This window comes from Bombina bombina, chromosome 6, assembly GCF_027579735.1.
Source record: "Bombina bombina isolate aBomBom1 chromosome 6, aBomBom1.pri, whole genome shotgun sequence".
Classification (NCBI taxonomy): Eukaryota; Metazoa; Chordata; class Amphibia; order Anura; family Bombinatoridae; genus Bombina; species Bombina bombina.
Genome location: NC_069504.1, coordinates 338513212 through 338534848, shown reverse-complemented (window position 1 = coordinate 338534848; position 21637 = coordinate 338513212). Strand labels below are relative to the sequence as shown.

The 21637-nt window shown below is 38.0% G+C and overlaps 1 protein-coding gene across 2 annotated transcripts in view; it reads left to right on the top strand.

Annotated features, from left to right (window-relative positions):
- STAB2 (stabilin 2) overlaps window positions 1-21637 on the top strand; it is a 324351-nt gene that overhangs the window by 248843 nt on the left and 53871 nt on the right. For both annotated transcript variants that reach the window (XM_053716971.1, XM_053716970.1), the window contains 5 exons: window positions 7169-7288; window positions 10656-10703; window positions 12314-12397; window positions 12477-12623; window positions 12832-12972. In XM_053716971.1, the coding sequence (XP_053572946.1) occupies window positions 7169-7288; window positions 10656-10703; window positions 12314-12397; window positions 12477-12623; window positions 12832-12972 (540 nt within the window). The remainder of the gene's footprint in view (window positions 1-7168; window positions 7289-10655; window positions 10704-12313; window positions 12398-12476; window positions 12624-12831; window positions 12973-21637) is intronic.

The following is a 21637-nucleotide window of genomic DNA, read 5'->3' as shown; positions in this document are numbered from 1 at the left end:
GTTTCTCGGCCATCTGAGGAGAGGTAAACTTCAGATCAGGGGACAGCGGGCAGATTAATCTGCAAAGAGGTATGTAGCAGCTTATTATTTTCTGACAATGGAATTGATGAGAAAATTCTGCCATACCGATATAATGTAAACTCAGCCTTAAATGCAGTAGCAGCAACTGGTATCAGGCTGTCATGTATGTATATTTTACACTTCAGTATTCTGGGGAATGGCACTTAACTGGAATTATACTGTATGCATAAAACTTTAGCCTAATTTGCAGGGACTAGCAACAGGCTTTTTAATAACACTCAATTTATTAATGTTAAACGTTTTTTGCTGGCATGTAAAATCGTTTAATTTTCTGAGGTACTGGGTGAAAAAATGTTTTGGGCACTATTTTTTTCCACTTGGCAGTCGTTTTATTTAATTTATGACAGTTTACTGATCTCTCTCACTGTTATGTGTGAGGGGGAGGGGCCTTTTTTGGTGCTTTTGCTACGCATCAAAAAATTCAGTCAGAAGTTTATTGTCTTCCCTGCATGATCCGGTTCATCTCTACAGAACTCAGGGGTCTTCAAAACTTGTTTTGAGGGAGGTAATCACTCACAGCAGAGCTGTGAGATTGTAGTTGACTGTGATAAAAAAACAAAAACGTTTATTTCTGTATTTTTTTTTTTTTCTGCTATCAGGGTTAGTTATCCTTTGCTAATGGGAGCAATCCTTTGCTAAAATTGTGTTTTTTACAAAGATTTGATGCTATAACTTTTCAGTTTATTAATTTTCAACTGTCATAACTTTTTCTGTGCTTCTTATAGGCACAGTACGTTTTCATATTATAGTAAATTACTTGAAAAGTATTTCCAAGTTGCTAGTTTATTTGCTAGTGTGTTAAACATGTCTGATTCAGAGGAAGATATCTGTGCTATATGTGCTAAAGCCAAAGTGGAGCCCAATAGAAATTTATGTACTAACTGTATTGATGCTACTTTAAATAAAAGTCAATCTGTACAAATTGAACATATTTCACCAAACAACAAGGGGAGAGTTATGCCGACTAACTCGCCTCACGTGTCAGTACCTGCATCTCCCGCTCGGGAGGTGCGTGATATTGTAGCGCCGAGTACATCTGGGCGGCCATTACAAATCACATTACAGGATATGGCTACTGTTATGACTGAAGTTTTGGCTAAATTACCAGAACTAAGAGGTAAGCGTGATCACTCTGGGGTGAGAACAGAGTGCGCTGATAATATTAGGGCCATGTCAGACACTGCGTCACAATTTGCAGAACATGAGGACGGAGAGCTTCATTCTGCGGGTGACGGTTCTGATCCAAACAAACTGGATTCAGATATTTCAAATTTTAAATTTAAGCTGGAAAACCTCCGTGTATTACTAGGGGAGGTGTTAGCGGCTCTGAATGATTGTAACACAGTTGCAATACCAGAGAAAATGTGTAGGTTGGATAAATATTTTGCGGTACCGGCGAGTACTGACGTTTTTCCTATACCTAAGAGACTTACTGAAATTGTTACTAAGGAGTGGGATAGACCCGGTGTGCCGTTCTCACCCCCTCCGATATTTAGAAAGATGTTTCCAATAGACGCCACCACACGGGACTTATGGCAAACGGTCCCTAAGGTGGAGGGAGCAGTTTCTACTTTAGCTAAGCGTACCACTATCCCGGTGGAGGATAGCTGTGCCTTTTCAGATCCAATGGATAAAAAGTTAGAGGGTTACCTTAAGAAAATGTTTGTTCAACAAGGTTTTATATTGCAACCTCTTGCATGCATTGCGCCTGTCACGGCTGCAGCAGCATTTTGGTTTGAGTCTCTGGAAGAGACACTTGAATCAGCTCCATTAGATGAGATTACACACAAGCTTAAAGCCCTTAAGTTAGCTAACTCATTTATTTCAGATGCCGTAGTACATTTAACTAAACTTACGGCTAAGAATTCCGGATTCGCCATTCAGGCACGCAGAGCACTGTGGCTAAAATCCTGGTCAGCTGACGTTACTTCTAAATCTAAATTGCTTAATATACCTTTCAAAGGGCAGACCTTATTCGGGCCCGGGTTGAAAGAAATTATCGCTGACATTACAGGAGGTAAAGGCCATGCCCTGCCTCAAGACAGAGCCAAACCTAAGGCTAGACAGTCTAATTTTCGTTCCTTTCGTAATTTCAAAGCAGGAGCAGCATCAACTTCCTCTGCACCAAAACAGGAAGGAGCTGTTGCTCGCTACAGACAATGCTGGAGACCTAACCAGTCCTGGAACAAGGGCAAGCAGGCCAGGAAACCTGCTGCTGCCCCTAAGACAGCATGAATCGAGGGCCCCCGATCCGGGAACGGATCTAGTGGGGGGCAGACTTTCTCTCTTCGCCCAGGCTTGGGCAAGAGATGTCCAGGATCCCTGGGCGTTAGAGATCATATCTCAGGGATACCTTCTAGACTTCAAATTCTCTCCCCCAAGAGGGAGATTTCATCTGTCAAGGTTGTCAACAAACCAAATAAAGAAAGAGGCGTTTCTACGCTGCGTACAAGATCTTTTATTAATGGGAGTGATCCATCCGGTTCCGCGGTCGGAACAAGGACAAGGGTTTTACTCAAATCTGTTTGTGGTTCCCAAAGAAGAGGGAACTTTCAGGCCAATCTTGGATTTAAAGATCCTAAACAAATTCCTAAGAGTTCCATCGTTCAAAATGGAAACTATTCGGACAATTTTACCCATGATCCAAAAGGGTCAGTACATGACCACAGTGGATTTAAAGGATGCTTACCTTCACATACCGATTCACAAAGATCATTACCGGTATCTAAGGTTTGCCTTTCTAGACAGGCATTACCAGTTTGTAGCTCTTCCATTCGGATTGGCTACGGCTCCGAGAATCTTCACAAAGGTTCTGGGTGCTCTTCTGGCGGTACTAAGACCGCGAGGAATTGCGGTAGCTCCGTACCTAGACGACATTCTGATACAAGCTTCAAGCTTTCAAACTGCCAAGTCTCATACAGAGTTAGTACTGGCATTTCTAAGGTCGCATGGATGGAAGGTGAACGAAAAGAAGAGTTCTCTCTTTCCACTCACAAGAGTTCCCTTCTTGGGGACTCTTATAGATTCTGTAGAAATGAAGATTTACCTGACAGAAGACAGGTTAACAAAGCTTCAAAATGCATGCCGTGTCCTTAATTCCATTCAACACCCGTCAGTAGCTCAATGCATGGAGGTGATCGGCTTAATGGTAGCAGCAATGGACATAGTACCCTTTGCACGTCTACATCTCAGACCGCTGCAATTGTGCATGCTAAGTCAGTGGAATGGGGATTACTGAGACTTGTCCCCTACTCTGAATCTGGATCAAGAGACCAGAAATTCTCTTCTATGGTGGCTTTCTCGGCCACATCTGTCCAGGGGGATGCCATTCAGCAGGCCGGACTGGACAATTGTAACAACAGACGCCAGCCTACTAGGTTGGGGCGCTGTCTGGAATTCTCTGAAGGCTCAGGGACAATGGAATCAGGAGGAGAGTCTCCTACCAATAAACATTCTGGAATTGAGAGCAGTTCTCAATGCCCTTCTGGCTTGGCCCCAGTTAACAACTCGGGGGTTCATCAGGTTTCAGTCGGACAACATCACGACTGTAGCTTACATCAACCATCAGGGAGGGACAAGAAGCTCCCTAGCAATGATGGAAGTATCAAAGATAATTCGCTGGGCAGAGTCTCACTCTTGCCACCTGTCAGCAATCCACATCCCTGGAGTGGAGAACTGGGAGGCGGATTTCTTAAGTCGTCAGACTTTTCATCCGGGGGAGTGGGAACTTCATCCGGAGGTCTTTGCCCAAATACTTCGACGTTGGGGCAAACCAGAGATAGATCTCATGGCGTCTCGACAGAACGCCAAGCTTCCTCGTTACGGGTCCAGATCCAGGGATCCGGGAGCGGTTCTGATAGATGATTTGACAGCACCTTGGACCTTCGGGATGGCTTATGTGTTTCCACCCTTCCCGATGCTTCCTCGATTGATTGCCAGAATCAAACAGGAGAGAGCATCAGTGATTCTAATAGCGCCTGCATGGCCACGCAGGACTTGGTATGCAGATCTAGTGGACATGTCATCCTGTCCACCTTGGTCGCTACCTCTGAAACAGGACCTTCTGATCCAGGGTCCCTTCAAACATCAAAATCTAATTTCTCTGAAGCTGACTGCTTGGAAATTGAACGCTTGATTTTATCAAAACGTGGTTTTTCTGAGTCAGTTATTGATACCTTAATACAGGCTAGGAAGCCTGTTACCAGAAAGATTTACCATAAGATATGGCGCAAATACTTATATTGGTGCGAATCCAAGAGTTACTCATGGAGTAAGGTTAGGATTCCGAGGATATTGTCTTTTCTACAAGAAGGTTTAGAAAAGGGTTTATCCGCTAGTTCCTTAAAGGGACAGATTTCAGCTCTGTCCATTCTTTTACACAAACGTCTGTCAGAAGTTCCGGACGTTCAAGCTTTTTGTCAGGCTTTAGCTAGGATCAAGCCTGTGTTTAAAACTGTTGCTCCACCATGGAGTTTGAACTTAGTTCTTAATGTTTTACAGGGGGTTCCGTTTGAACCCCTTCATTCCATTGATATCAAGTTGTTATCTTGGAAAGTTCTGTTTTTAATGGTGATTTCCTCGGCTCGAAGAGTCTCTGAGTTATCTGCCTTACATTGTGATTCTCCTTATCTGATTTTTCATTCAGACAAGGTAGTTCTGCGTACTAAACCTGGGTTCCTACCTAAGGTGGTCACTAACAGGAATATCAATCAAGAGATTGTGGTTCCATCTTTGTGTCCTAATCCTTCTTCGAAAAAGGAACGTCTGCTACACAATCTAGATGTAGTCCGTGCCCTGAAATTTTATCTACAGGCAACTAAGGATTTTCGACAAACGTCTTCCCTGTTTGTCGTTTATTCTGGTCAGAGGAGAGGTCAAAAAGCTTCGGCTACCTCTCTCTCCTTTTGGCTTCGTAGCATAATACGGTTAGCCTATGAGACTGCTGGACAGCAGCCTCCTGAAAGAATTACAGCACATTCTACTAGAGCTGTGGCTTCCACTTGGGCCTTTAAGAATGAGGCTTCTGTTGAACAGATTTGCAAGGCTGCAACTTGGTCTTCTCTTCATACTTTTTCCAAATTTTACAAATTTGACACTTTTGCTTCTTCGGAGGCTGTTTTTGGGAGAAAGGTTCTTCAGGCAGTGGTTCCTTCCGTATAAAGAGCCTGCCTGTCCCTCCCGTCATCCGTGTACTTTAGCTTTGGTATTGGTATCCCATAAGTAATGGATGATCCGTGGACTGGATACACTTAACAAGAGAAAACATAATTTATGCTTACCTGATAAATTTATTTCTCTTGTAGTGTATCCAGTCCACGGCCCGCCCTGTCACTTTAAGGCAGGTAATTTTTCCATTAAACTACAGTCACCACTGTACCCTATGGTTTTCCTTTCTCTGCATGTTTTCGGTCGAATGACTGGTAATGGCAGTTAGGGGAGGAGCTATATAGCAGCTCTGCTGGGTGAATCCTCTTGCACTTCCTGTTGGGGAGGAGTTAATATCCCATAAGTAATGGATGATCCGTGGACTGGATACACTACAAGAGAAATAAATTTATCAGGTAAGCATAAATTATGTTATTTATATAATATTATATCTATAATAATTATTATATAAATTATAATAATTATATTTATACTTTTTCAGTCCCCAGCTCCTACTGAGCGTGTGCAAGAATTCGCAGAATATACCTATATGCATTTGTGATTGGCTGATGGCTGTCACATGATACAGGGGGAGTAGAAATAGAAAAAAGTGCTATTGCATTTTCTTTTTATTGTGCATTTGTTGAGTGTGCAAATCTACTTTATTTACTGGCCCTTAAATATAATATTGTTGGTTGTGCAAAGCTGGGGAATGGGTAGTAAAGGCATTTTATCTATATTTTTAAATAATAACAATTTTGGTGTTGACTGTCCCTTTAACAAGACCTTTATAGCCTTAACACCCTCCAGGTGAACTCATTCAGATGAGAAAGGATCCAGTAAAATCTGGACTGAATCCTGTACAATCAATCTCCCTGATAGGGGAGTGTTGAATCGGCCCACCCATCTCTTCCAAATACTCCACCCCAGAGAAACCCATATTAAAACAGGTTAGTTTAAACACTGTCTTTCCCTAGGGCTGCCTGTATTAAGCCACACATCAGGGTAGTGATTTCTTAAAACACTGGGTCCTTAATACACCCCATCCACAACTCTACTCTACACTCGGTAACAACCTGTATATATTAATATAGGTATAGATATATATTAAAAAATAACATTTTCTTCTATGTGAAGAACATTGTATAAATGCATAACTACCTTTAGGGTTTAGTGCAATTGGTCTAATGCATGTCGGGTTAGCACTTGAGCGATAAGTGTTAAAAGTCTTTTGAACTGCAAATTCTATTGAAGTCAGTGGGGGAAGAAATTAACGCAGTCATGATAAGCAAAGTCCTGAAGTTATCACGCATTGGGGTTTGCTTGCTCGTTAACTTTTTACTTTTCCACTTGTAATATGCGCACTAAACTGCCCACATTAAAAGTTTATTATCAGCGCAGTTAGTGCACGCACCAATTGCAATCTGACCCTATTTGTGTATTGTGACTTTTATGTCCTTTCAATTTAAAAGAGATAATAGTTGGTTTTAAAAAAAAGAAAAAAAACTCAAGCTACTATGTAAATCCATCAATAAAGTAATGTATAAAGCTACAGTGAATCATATATACTTTATATTAAAGAATAATAATATATAGAAATATTATAATAGTATCATGTATTCAATTTAAATTTTTGTTATAAATCAGGTGAGTTTTTTTAAGTTGAGCATGCATATGCATTATAATTACTATTAAAAGTCTTGAGTAGTGATGTTTTTGTTTGTGATAAGGATCTGTTTGATTTCTACTAACAATTTTTGCTTTAATTCATTTTTTATGATCTCTAATTATTTACTGTGTTTTGAATATAATACAGTGTATCCAGAAAGAAAACAAAGCGTTGGTCATAGATTTTATACATTTTAGTATATTGCATTTTTTTTAGAATATTCTAAAGATTATATTTTAATTTCAATATTATTGTTTATTTTTTTAATTTCAGAAAAATGGAGGTTGCAGTGACTCTGCTGTATGTAACCATACTGGACCAGCAGAAAGATCATGTACCTGCAAGTCAGGTTTCATCGGGGATGGAATCCTCTGCAGGGGAACCATCTCTCAGGTACTGTGCTTTATGGTTGTTATTACTTAAATAATAATGTATGAAGCATTTTGTGTTTTTTTTCTTGTGAGATTCTTGTTCCACATAACGCCCCATAAAGCATAAATTCTTTGTATTTAACGTGTAGACACAATGTAAAGAATCAATGTAGCCATATCAGTTGTATAATAGGATACACAAATTAGGGGTTCACTGGCATTGTGTAGTTGGTGAATATTTAGTTATTAAAGTGACAGGAAACCTACATTTTTTTGTGTGATTTGGATAGAATATAAGATTTCAAACAACTTTCCAATTTACTTCATGTTATCCTTTGCTGAAGGAACAGGTTTGCACTTCTGGCAGCTAGCTGAACACATCTAGTGAGCCAATCACAAGAGACAAATGTGTGCAGGGACCAATCAGCAGCTAGGTTCCACTAGTGTAAGTTATGTGCGTATTATTTTGCAACAAAGCATACAAAGAATGAAGCACATTTGAAAAAAGAAGTGAATTTAAAAGCATCTTAAAATTACATGCTCTTTCTGAATCATGCAAGTTTGATTTTTACTTTCCCATATATATATATAAACAGTATCTATCATGCAGTACTGCTTTAATGTTATAATTTTCATAGTAGTGATGAAATTGCATAAATCATTTGTCACTTTCATCGTTGGTTGTCTTGACAGCCTCAATGTCTTAAATATACAGGGAGGATGGCTTCAGAAGACATAAAGGGGCATACAGGGAGTGCAGAATTATTAGGCAAATTAGTATTTTTAACACATCATCCTCTTTATGCATGTTGTCTTACTCCAAGCTGTATAGGCTCGAAAGCCTACTACCAATTAAGCATATTAGGTGATGTGCATCTCTGTAATGAGAAGGGGTGTGGTCTAATGACATCAACACCCTATATCAGGTGTGCATAATTATTAGGCAACTTCCTTTCCTTTGGAAAAATGGGTCAAAAGAAGGACTTGACAGGCTCAAAAAAGTAAAAAATAGTGAGATATCTTGCAGAGGGATGCAGCACTCTTAAAACTGCAAAGCTTCTGAAGCGTGATCATCGAACAATCAAGCGTTTCATTCAAAATAGTCAACAGGGTCGCAAGAAGCGTGTTGAAAAACCAAAGTGCAAAATAACTGCCCATGAACTGAGAAAAGTCAAGCGTGCAGCTGCCAAGATGCCACTTGCCACCAGTTTGGCCATATTTCAGAGCTGCAACATCACTGGAGTGCCCAAAAGCACAAGGTGTGCAATACTCAGAGACATGGTAAGAAAGGCTGAAAGACGACCACCACTGAACAAGACACACAAGCTGAAACGTCAAGACTGGGCCAAGAAATATCTCAAGACTGATTTTTCTAAGGTTTTATGGACTGATGAAATGAGAGTGAGTCTTGATGGGCCAGATGGATGGGCCCATGGCTGGATTGGTAAAGGGCAGAGAGCTCCAGTCCGACTCAGACGCCAGCAAGGTGGAGGTGGAGTACTGGTTTGGGCTGGTATCATCAAAGATGAGCTTGTGGGGCCTTTTCGGGTTGAGGATGGAGTCGAGCTCAACTCCCAGTCCTACTGCCAGTTTCTGGAAGACACCTTCTTCAAGCAGTGGTACAGGAAGAAGTCTGCATCCTTCAAGAAAAACATGATTTTCATGCAGGACAATGCTCCATCACACGCGTCCAAGTACTCCACAGCGTGGCTGGCAAGAAAGGGTATAAAAGAAGAAAATCTAATGACATGGCCTCCTTGTTCACCTGATCTGAACCCCATTGAGAACCTGTGGTCCATCATCAAATGTGAGATTTACAAGGAGGGAAAACAGTACACCTCTCTGAACAGTGTCTGGGAGGCTGTGGTTGCTGCTGCACGCAATGTTGATGGTGAACAGATCAAAACACTGACAGAATCCATGGATGGCAGGCTTTTGAGTGTCCTTGCAAAGAAAGGTGGCTATATTGGTCACTGATTTGTTTTTGTTTTGTTTTTGAATGTCAGAAATGTCTATTTGTGAATGTTGAGATGTTATATTGGTTTCACTGGTAAAAATAAATAATTGAAATGGGTATATATTTGTTTTTTGTTAAGTTGCCTAATAATTATGCACAGTAATAGTCACCTGCACACACAGATATCCCCCTAAAATAGCTATAACTAAAAACAAACTAAAAACTACTTCCAAAACTATTCAGCTTTGATATTGAGTTTTTTGGGTTCATTGAGAACATGGTTGTTGTTCAATAATAAAATTAATCCTCAAAAATACAACTTGCCTAATAATTCTGCACTCCCTGTATTTATGAAGCTCTGAAGGTTCTAAAGACCGCTGCTCCATTACTTGTCTGCGGGCTCTGAGGCTGCGGACAGAAATCAACCCAATCAAATACGATTGGGTTGATTGATACCCCCTGCTAGCGAATCTGCAGGGGGGGGCATTGCACCAGCGGTTAACAAGAACTGCTGGTGCAATGATAAATGCCGACAGCATATGCTGTCGGCATTTATCGATGTGCGGCAGACATGATAAGTTACGTTACTTTGTTTCATGTCCGCTCACACATTGATAAATATGCCCCAAAAAGGGTTCCTCAAGCTGTAAGTCAACCTCTGGCTAACACCATGTGGAACTGCTTTGTTTATACATTAGTAGTGGTGTCAGCAACTTGGGGTCTTCTAACATACAGGAATATGTAGTTGGGAATAATCATATGCATTATCTATCTACAAGTGTCAAGAATGGTATCAATTATTTATATACATAACAACAACATATAATATAGTTAATGTTCAAGGTAAAATGAGCACTATCACCATCATTTTCATATAGAATAAATGTATGACTGTAAATGTAATATTTTTATTTTCTCTCATTTTTATCTCCACATTATTTTGAGGATTTTTTTTGTTTTGTTTTGAAACCCTGGTAAAGAGCAAATGCCTCATGGGAAATAAATAAACATATAACTTAAAGCTGTGGGTTTTTTACCCCTGTTGCAAAATCTAATTGTTATTTTTCACACAGAAAGGGTGTGCTTGTAATCTTGGATTACACACGGGCAAGGAGGTTATTCATTTAAAACTTAATATGACTTCAGTTTCAGTTTAAAGCTTGCAGCAAATACAAAATTAGTTTCTGACAACCAAATCACTAAATATTGGTATGTGGCCTTATATTTAACCCCTTGCCAACCAAAAAAAATGTGCTGCCATCAATATCAAATTCTTTCAGAACTATATTTTTCAAAATGTTTCTATGGAAAATTCTTAGTTTTTTAGATCCTGTTTTTGTTTACGTAACATCTCTATTACAGCTAAAGGCAACATGTATTAGTATTTTAATTACAAATTTCAGATAACTCTTAACTTTATTATTCATTTTAGGAACTAGCAAAGAACCCGGAAACCTCTCAGTTTTACAACCAGTTACAGGTAAAGTAAATCTTAGAGCCCTTTGAAACGGAGGAAGCAGATCACTCAGGTCTAGCTTTTCACTAAAATCACATAGTAGCACACAGCAGATTGCAGTCTGTATATATAGAATGGTATCAGCGCCAGGAATCCTGTAGAAGTGCAAAATAACAGGTCACACTGCTCGGAAACTGTATATAGTTGGTGTGAATTGGATTTAAACACCTGGAATATTTCCATATCATTTTTTTCTATGCAAAGTGAGGTCAAGTGCTGTCAGTATGTTACATTTTGTACTTACAGCACATATTTCAACATTTTATTTTACATGTGACTATTTTTGGTTCTGTCGTTTTATAATGTTCAGTTATTTTGAAGTTTCTAGATTATTACATCCATGGTTTTAAGTCACTCGCTTAAAAACATTAAGCATTATAACAATGTCCTTTCCCTACAGATTACCATGATGATTAAATACATTAATAAAAAGGCTTTATTCATTTAAATTATAGTGGAGATAAAAGCATGTGATTAAAATCCTCAATTTCATAAGAAATAAAGCAACATAATTATTCAATGAGAAATTAGCACATCTAGGCAAGTATCCCGCTAGCTTTTACCCAGAAAAGCATTGCTAACAGTATATATGGGGTATTTCTGGATAAAAGCGATACAGAGAGAGAGAGAGAGAGAGATATAGATATATATGTGCGTGTGTGTTTACTGTATTATCCCTTGTAAACGAGTTTGGAGCTATACAATGAGGGTGTAAGTTACTAATGTGCTATATATGGTAGTTATTTGTCACTATATGTTGTATTGCAGAAGGGGATTTTTTTGGTTCACATGGTTGACTTAAATTCTGATAGAATTTCCGTTATTTTTTTTTATATACTTTGGCAGGTATAGCACGCACTTTAGCATCTTCTCAAAGCCAAGTTTCTTCTTGCTATAGTTCAACACACTAAAATCTGGATTTGCACCGATCCTGGTGTTTTGAACTTTCACAAGAATAAATCCAGCTTCGAAAAGAGCCAAATGCCACTAGTGGCCGCCACCTTTCACATTCAAATCCTAACGAAGCAGCCTAAAGCACATGTCAGTGTATAATCTCATGGAAAAGAGCCAGGCTTTAACGAGGAAGATCAGAGAGTGAAAAATGTGAAATGTTGAAAAGTTGTATATGCTCTGTCTGAAACAGAAACATTTTATATGCTCTGTCTGAAACAGAAACATTTTATATGCTCTGTCTGAAACAGAAACATTTTATATGCTCTGTCTGAAACAGAAACATTTTATATGCTCTGTCTGAAACAGAAACATTTTATATGCTCTGTCTGAAACAGAAACATTTTATATGCTCTGTCTGAAACAGAAACATTTTATATGCTCTGTCTGAAACGGAAAGTTTTATATGCTCTGTCTGAAACGGGAAAGTTTTATATGTTCTGTCTTAAACGGGAAAGTTTTATATGTTCTGTCTGAAACAGGAAAGTTTAATTTTGACTTTAAACATATACATCTCTTTACACATTGTTTTAATTATGTTTTATTGTTTTAAAAAGATACTAATATATTTCTAATACCTAAAGCCCAATTGTTTTATTTTACATTGCCCTTTTATTTTTTAGACAAACAATGTCAATGATTTGAGAGGTACTGGTCCATTCACTGTGTTTGTTCCCAATGATGCAGCCTACAAAAATGAACCCATGGTAAATATATCTATTATTGTAAAAAGATGATGTTTCAAATGCTTTTCTTGCCACTGAATCTTAATCACTCTATTGTCAGATAAAAGAATGGACTGCAAAGGGAATGATGGCCCAAGTTATTTTATATCACGTGGTGTCTTGTGCTCAGCTTGTAAACGATGATCTGAAAACAATGTCAAAGGTCACCACTCTCCAAGGAACAGATTTAACCATTTCTGTCTCACAGGTACTACGCACACTGGACTTTCATGGTCTAGAATGCAATTAAAGCTCTAATTGTAAATGGCAGTGTTATTTCTGTTATAAGACCTGCATGGTATTGTGATACAGACATTTCCACATGTCTATAAATCTAATTTAATTCTTTTTTTTTTTTTTTTTTTTTTATAAATAGCTTTGGCTTCTTTTTAAAATTTATTTTAACCATTTTGCAGGACTCTGTGGTTCTGAATACTAATGTCAATTTGATCACCACTGATGTAATGATGACAAATGGAATTGTACACATTATTGATAAATTTCTGGTTCCCAAAAATATGCAAGCAATTAGCAAAGATGTAAAAGGAAAAGTAATGGTAAGTAATGTTGTTAGACACATAATCACTAGGAATATTTATTTGCATGTGTATGAATACAATACATTTAGCCTTCCACTTAAAGGACCTGAAACTCCAAATTTAATTATTTTCCATCTTTTACTTTAATTTAACTATGAAATGTGTGAATTCTCTCTGCGAACTCTGCAAGAGTGTTTGGACAAATTGTGTCCATTGTCCATATTACAGTTTTAACATTTTAAGAGACATTAAAGAAACTTTCAAATTAATTTATTTTAAATCCCAAATGCATGTTAACAATAAACCTTAAAGGACCAATAAATTAAAGCGAATTCCATAATCATCAAGTGCATAATAAAAAGACAATGCAAAAACACTTGCTGTGAATTTTAAATGAACATTAGATTTTTTCTGAGTTGATTGTAATTTGTGACAGTCATCAGCGAACCAAAAACTCACATACATGTACACTTATGAACTCTTGCACATGCTCAGTAGTAGCTGGTGCCTCAGAAGGTGTGCATATAAAAAGACTGCACATTTTAATAGTGTTAAGAACATTGGAATATGAAACATTCAAATTTTCATGTTGGGTTAGCGCAATTGCGAAAATGCTATAGTGTTTGCGCGATAATCGTAAGTTAGGTTTTTTTCTCCACTTTTTTTTCTCCACTTTTTTTTTCTCCATTGACACGTGATATTGGATGTTCAGATTTTTGCGCTAGTCAGGTTACCGCTTGCGCGAAATGAGTTTTTTTTTACTTGTAATACAAGTGCAACCCAATTAGCACGAAAAGCTTAACTCTAGTGGTGTTTTCGCGATTGCGAAAATGCAATATACCGCGGCAAATATCTAGCCCAATATATTTGACATACAACAATACTGAGATTTACACAAATGCGACTCGTACAATGCAAAGAAACAGAATCACTGAGTAAATATTGTACACACAATTAAGGGGGAATTTGATTTATATACTGTGTGTGTGTATATATATATAATTCCCCCTTAATTACTTTTCATTATATACATCACTCCACTCACCCGTCCCTCCTCACCTACCAGTCAGGAAATTCATTATTTGCAATGGCCAGTTTGAGATAGACTGTGTCCCTAAAAGGTGCAATTAATTGTATCTGTATTTCTTCCTTTATAGAAAAAACGTTTGACCTGAGTTTCTGAATTTATTGAAGTATCCAGTTGTTCCATTATTGTCTGATTTTTAAGTTTCTGAATAAATTCTACCATGCTAGGGGCTTTATTAATAATAATAAAGAACAAGAGCCCGCCCCTACCAGTACATAAGTGTACTATAGTCGCATGTGAGTACCCACTTGGCTTACTTGATTTACATCACTATATAGCATATTGATATACACACCCCTCTTGTTCTCTTTATCTTTTAGGGGCTTTATTAGATTTCCAGTATTTCAGAATCAATAATCTGCCAGTCATAATTATGGCGTTTAACTGGCGGGTATTTTTAAAGGAGTTTTTTTTTTTTAGCGATCTATAAAAAAAAACATGATTAGCCTTTATTTGTACATTATTTTGGTTAATTTTGTTAGTCCAATATAATGGCCTCTAGTTATCAAGCTGTCAAACCGCAAATACGCTGGAATATTTGTGGCGAGGCTGATTCGCTATAGTTATCAAGCCCTACAGCCCGGCAAAAGTAGAATATAGTGACGTAACATACGATCCGCCAGACTCGGTCCGACACAGATCGATGGTTACGTCACTACAGATGTTCTGACCGCAAGTTCGGCACAATCTGACTACTTTTGGAACTTATCAAAGAACAACCAGGTTCACTACTGCCCGATATCCCATTGATCCCTATGGGAAGTGTCTGCACCTAACACCCTAACATGTACCCCGAGTCTAAACACCCCTAATCTGTCCCCCCTACACCGCCGCCGCCTACTTTATACTTATTAACCCCTAAACCGCCGCCCCACCACCACCTATAATAAATATATGAACCCCTAAAGCGCCGCTCCCGGACCCCGCCGCCACTATAATAAATATATGAACCCCTAAACCACTGCTCCCGGACCCCTCCGCCAACTACATTATACCTATTAACCCCTAATCTGACGCCCCCTATACCACCGCCACCTACATAAAGTTATTAACCCCTATCCTGCCGATCCCAGACCCCACCGCAACTAAATTAATTGTTTAACCCCTAAACTGCCGCACCCGGAGCCCTCCGCCACCTACATTACATTTATTAACCCCTATCCTGCCCCCTACACTGCTGCCACCTACATTACATTGATAAACCCCTAATCTACCCCCCCTAAACCGCCGCCACTATATTAAATGAATTAACTCCTAAACCTAAGTCTAACCCTAACCCTAACACCCCCTAACTTCAATATTTTTTAAATTAATCTAAATAAATATTCCTAGCATTAAATAAATTAATCCTATTTAAAACTAAATACTTACCTATAACATAAACCCTAAGATAGCTACAATATAATTAATAATTACATTATAGCTATTTTAGGGTTTATTTTTATTTTACAGGCAACTTTGTATTTATTTTAACTATGTACAATAGCTATTAAATAGTTATTAACTATTTAATAGCTACCTAGCTAAAATAACTACAAATATACCTGTAAAATAAATCCTAACCTAAGTTACAATTACACCTAACACTACACAATCATTAAATAAATTAAATTAATTAACTACAATTACCTAACATTAAGTACAAAAAACTCTAAATTACAGAAAATAAAAAAAATTACAAGAATTTTAAACTAATTATACCTAATCTAAGCCCCCTAATAAAATAAAAAAGCCCCCCAAAATAATAAAATTCCCTACCCTAAACTAAATTACAAATAGCACTTAAAAGGGCCTTTTGCGGGGCATTGCCCCAAAGTAATCAGCTCTTTTACCTGTAAAAAAAATAAATACAATACCCCCCCAACATTACAACCCACCACCCACACACCCCTACTCTAAAACCTACCCGATCCCCCCTTAAAAAAAACTAACACTACCCCCTTGAAGATCACCCTACCTTGAGCCGTCTTCACCCAGCTGGGCACAAGCGGTCATCCGATCCGTCCAGAAGTCTTCATCGAATCCAGGCAGAAGAGGTCCCACAAGTGGCAGAAGTCTTCATCCAAGCGACATCTTCTATCTTCAATCAACCGGAGCGGAGCCATCTTGAATCCAGCCGACACGGAGCCATCCTCTTCTTCCGATGGCCTAACACTTAATGAAGGTTCCTTTAAATGACGTCATCCAAGATGGCGTCCCTCGAATTCCGATTGGCTGATAGGATTCTATCAGCAAATCGGAATTAAGGTAGGAAAAATCTGATTGGCTGATGTAATCAGCCAATCGGATTGAAGTTCAATCCGATTGGCTGATTGGATCAGCCAATAGAATGCAAGGTCAATTCTATTGGCTGATCCAATCAGCCAATCGGATTGAACTTAAATCCGATTCGCTGATTACATCAGCCAATCAGATTTTTCCTACCTTAATTCTGATTGGCTGATAGAATCCTATCAGCCAATCGGAATTCGAGGGACGCCATCTTGGATGACGTCATTTAAAGGAACCTTCATTCAGTGTTAGGACATCGGAAGAAGAGGATGGCTCCGCGTCAGCTGGATTCAAGATGGCTCTGCTCCGCTCCGGTTGATTGAAGATACAAGATGCCGCTTGGATGAAGACAGCTGCCGCTTGGAGGACCTCTTCTGCCTGGATTCGATGAAGACTTCTGGACGGATCGGATGACTGCTTGTGCCCGGCTGGGTGAAGATGACTCAAGGTAGGGTGATCTTCAAGGTGATAGTGTTAGTTTTTTTTAAGGGGGGATTGGGTGGGTTTTAGAGTAGGGGTGTGTGGGTGGTGGGTTGTAATGTTGGTGGGGTATTGTATTTATTTTTTTACAGGTAAAAGAGCTGATTACTTTGGGGCAATGCCCCACAAAAGGCCCTTTTAAGGGCTGGTAAAAGAGCTGATTACTTTGGGGCAATGCCCCACAAAAGGCCCTTTTAAGGGCTGGTAAAAGAGCTGATTACTTTGGGGCAATGCCCCGTCAAAGGCCCTTTTAAGGGCTATTTGTAATTTAGTTTAGGGTAGGGAATTTTATTATTTTGGGGGGGTTTAATTTTATTAGGGGGCTTAGATTAGGTGTAATTAGTTTAAAATTCTTGTAATTATTTTTTATTTTCTGTAATTTAGAGGGTTTATTTTGTACTTTAGTTATTTTTAGCTAATTTTATTTAATGTTAGGTAATTGTAGTTAATTAATTTAATTAAATTTATTTAATGATAGTGTAGTGTTAGGTGTAATTGTAACTTAGGTTAGGATTTATTTTACAGGTTTATTTGTAGTTATTTTAGCTAGGTAGCTATTAAATAGTTAATAACTATTTAATAGCTATTGTACCTATTTAAAATAAATACAAATTTGCCTGTAAAATAAAAATAAACCCTAAAATAGCTATAATGTAATTATTAATTATATTGTAGCTATCTTAGGGTTTATTTTATAGGTAAGTATTTAGTTTTAAATAGGATTAATTTATTTAATGCTAGGAATATTTATTTAGATTAATTTAAATAATATTTAAGTTAGGGGGTTGTTAGGGTTAGGGTTAGACTTAGGTTTAGGAGTTAATTCATTTAATATAGTGGCGGCGGTGTAGGGGGTAGATTAGGGGTTAATCAATGTAATGTAGGTGGCGGCGGTGTAGGGGGGGCAGGATAGGGGTTAATAAATGTAATGTAGGTGGTGGAGGGCTCCGGGTGCGGCGGATTAGCGGTTAAACAATTAATTTAGTTGCGGTGGGGTCCGGGATCGGCAGGATAAGGGTTAATAACTTTATGTAGGTAGCGGCGGTATAGGGGGCGGCAGATTAGGGGTTAATAGGTATAATGTAGGTGGCGGTGGGGTCCGGGAGCGGCGGTTTAGGGGTTCATATATTTATTATAGTGGTGGCGGGGACCGGGAGCGGCAGTTTAGGGGTTAATATATTTATTATAGTTGCGGCGGGGCCCAGGAGCGGCGGTTTAGGGGGTAATAAGTTTATTTAGTTGCAGCGGGGTCCGTGAGTGGCGGTTTAGGAGGTAAAACAGTATAGTTTAGTGTGGGTGCTTAGTGACAGGCTAGCAAGAAAGCTGCGAAGAACCCGATGAGCAGCGAGAAATCGATGACTGTCAGTTAACAACAGTCCGCTGCTCATCGCTCCGTACTTGGTCCGCGGCTTCTTGACAGCTTTCTTGATAACTTTGGCAAACGTATTCAGGTCCGTGGCGGCGATGTTGGTGAGCTTAGGCGAGCGTATTGGGGCCGGTGAAGGCAGGTAAATACGGAGCTTCATAACTAGAGGCCTTAATCTTTAATACCAAAATTTCTTTATTTTAACACAATTCCAGAAACAGTGGTGTATATCCGCTTTTGGTGTCTTGCATTGCTGACATTGGGCTTCTGTGTTATCCCATTTAGCCTTGACATTTGGCGTAGCATATATTCTGTTTATGAGTTTAGTATGCGATTCTCTCCATGAGGAGGAGGATATTGCAGAATCTGCCAGTTTGAAGATTTTTTTAATACTTTCTGGTGAGACCTGCCAAACATCTGCTATTTTTGTACGTTAACTTGACCACAGGAACTCATAATTATCTTGTATAAAAGTGAGATAGAGTATTTACCTGCTTTAAACAGGTTCAAAATAAACATGTGCAACGCTAAAAAATTTGTTTAGTTTCGTTTTCATTAGTTAAATAAATAATTTTGTTTCTGCAAATTAGTTTAGTTAAGTTTAAGAAAAAAATTGTTTCAGCAAATTAGTTATGTTAAGTTAAATAGTTTTTTCAGATACCTTCATTTTTGTCGGATCCATTCTTTATTCGTATGCATTATTCTATTCTGAAGTTTAGAATAGAATAATGCATATGAATAAAAAATGGATCAGAATTTTTTTTTTAACTAAACATAACTAATATGCCGGTGATTGCCGAAACAAAATTTTCTAAAACTGCCGCTGCCACCACCCACATCACAGACACTAAATAAAGCTATTAACCCCTAAACCACCGTCCCCTCACATAGTCGACACTAAAGCTATTAACCGCTAAACTGCCGCCCCCCCCACATTGCCAACACTACCTTAACCTATTAACCCCTAGCCTAGACCGAAGTTTCCCGACATCGACGGCACTAACTAAATAAAGCTATTAACCCTAAACCGCCATTCCCAAACATTGCTGACACTAACTAAACCTATTAACCCCTAAACCACCATTCCCAAACATCGCAGACACTAACTAAACCTATTAACCCCTAAGCCGCAGTTCCCCAACATCTCTGACACTAACTAAATAAAGCTATTCACCCCTAAACCGCCATTCCCAAACAGCGCCAACACTAAACCTATTAACCCCAAAACCACAGTTTTGAAACATCGCCAACATTAGCTATAAACCTATTAACCCCTAAACTGCCGTTCCCAAACATCGCCTACACTAACTAAAACACTAAATAAACCTATTAACCCCTAAACCGTTGTTCCCAAACATCCCCAACACTAACTAAACCTATTAACCCCTAAAATTAACCAGACTGTAAGTAAAACAGACTAATGACAGATACAATTGACTTTTGTTCGATAAAGACAAAGACATGCATACAGAATCCATCTAAAAACCCAAAAAGAAGTGACCCTTGTCTGAGGAATCACGAAACTCTTAGGTCAATTAATTCCTCTAATTATGTTTTGAAGAAACAAAACTTAGTTGATTCATAAGAGATTCCAAAAAAGAAAGATCCACATATATGAATACTGCTCTTTCATGGGTATGTATTGGGTACTTGTAAGCGTGTCTAATTACCCATAAGGGACTTAAAACACTGCTCATTTAATTGACCTCTGAGAATGAAAGGCTGAATGGACCTCGTCAGGAATCTAATCTGCAACCCTCAGATTGCTACAGAACTCAGGCACAGTACATTAGTATGCTGAGCTATCTGCCCATGTTAATACCAAATACCATCCAAATAAGGAAGCACAACCATACCTTACTGCCTGAAGACAGAAGAAAGGCACCAAGAACCTATGAAAAGATTCATAAAGCTGTTGCTAAACCAAATGGAAAAGCGACAAATTAGTAAAGCTTATCTAAAAAAGGAAATCTCAGAATCCACAAGTGGACTGAATGAACATATAAAATGAGGATAAACATCCTGAAAAATGAGTGGATATGAAATAAGGCATAATAGTCCTTATAATTGCCAACATAAAAGTTGAAAACAATATAAAAGTCTTCAGATCAAAACAAATGAACTGAATAAACCCTTCTTCTTTGGGACAAAGAATAGAAATGAATAGAAACCCAAACCCTGTTCCTGCAAAAAGAACTGGCATAATCTCTCCTGAAAATAAAGAAGATTCTTCCCATAGAAGGTCTCATTCTGAAAATCTATTCAAACCCTAAAAAAAATATAGATTTTGGAGTGATCTAAAAACAATTCAATCTGCCCCCACCAGAAAGACTGAATAGAGAACCGCACCTTCATGCAGTCTAATAACTAGTAAATATATAGCGTATTTCTCCCAAAGAGGTTACAAAACGCTTTTTCAGTGCTTACACCCGGAATTAACCAAATCAGCAGCTGAGAAAAAACAGTAGTTATTATTACCCAAATATATGGCATACAATAAATTGACCTCAAAAGGCCAAAGGGCTGTAATGACCATGCCGGAATATGAATCTGAGAACCTGGGATCTAGAGCAATATTTGTAGTCAGAACATTCACCAACTGATTTACATCACCGGACTTAAAGTAGGGCAGAAAAATTCTAGACCTCCAACTATAGTGGAGAAAATAGAAATCAAATAAATTATCATCCTATCAAGATAGAGATAATTAAATATATTCAAAATCATAATAATAAATACAGTAAACATAATTAAATGATTACTTCTGAAGTAAATAAACAGAGTTATATACTTGAGAATCTGAAACTGCTTATACTAACTGTTCAACAAAAGTTGAGAAAACAGCAATGTCAGCCACAGATAAAGCTGAGCTAAAATATAAACAGTACGTGAATATGCTCTACCAAGGTTATATTCAAAAATTCTAAAGAATTCTGAAAATAAGTACCAATTTCCATAGAAATAGTAGTACAGTCCCAAGAGGGAATCAGGATAAACATTCTCTAGAATATAATACAAATAGTATATTGCATAGGAAAAAAACTCAAGAGCAAAAAAATCTTAAAATCCAGTTTTGAAAAGGATTAATAACATAGTAAAAAGCTATAAATAATAAATATTTCCTTAATAAAAAACATTAAAAAATGTTCAAATGAAAAATAAGGAGAATTTATAACAAACTGTCTGATACAGGACCTTTAAGACAAAGAAACCTTCATCAGTATAATAAACTTAAGTATGCTGTCGTCAGAACAAAATTGATTACATTTTAACAATTTTTAAAAGGGGGTTACCTTAATTCCGATTGGATGATAGGATTGTAGGTAGTTTAGGTAATTAGTTTAATTATAGTGTAGTGTTAGGTGTAATTGTAACTTAGTTTAGGGTTTATTTTACAGGTACTTTTGTACTTATTTTAGCTAGGTAGTTATTAAATAGTTAATAACTATTTAATAACTATTGTACCTAGTTAAAATAAA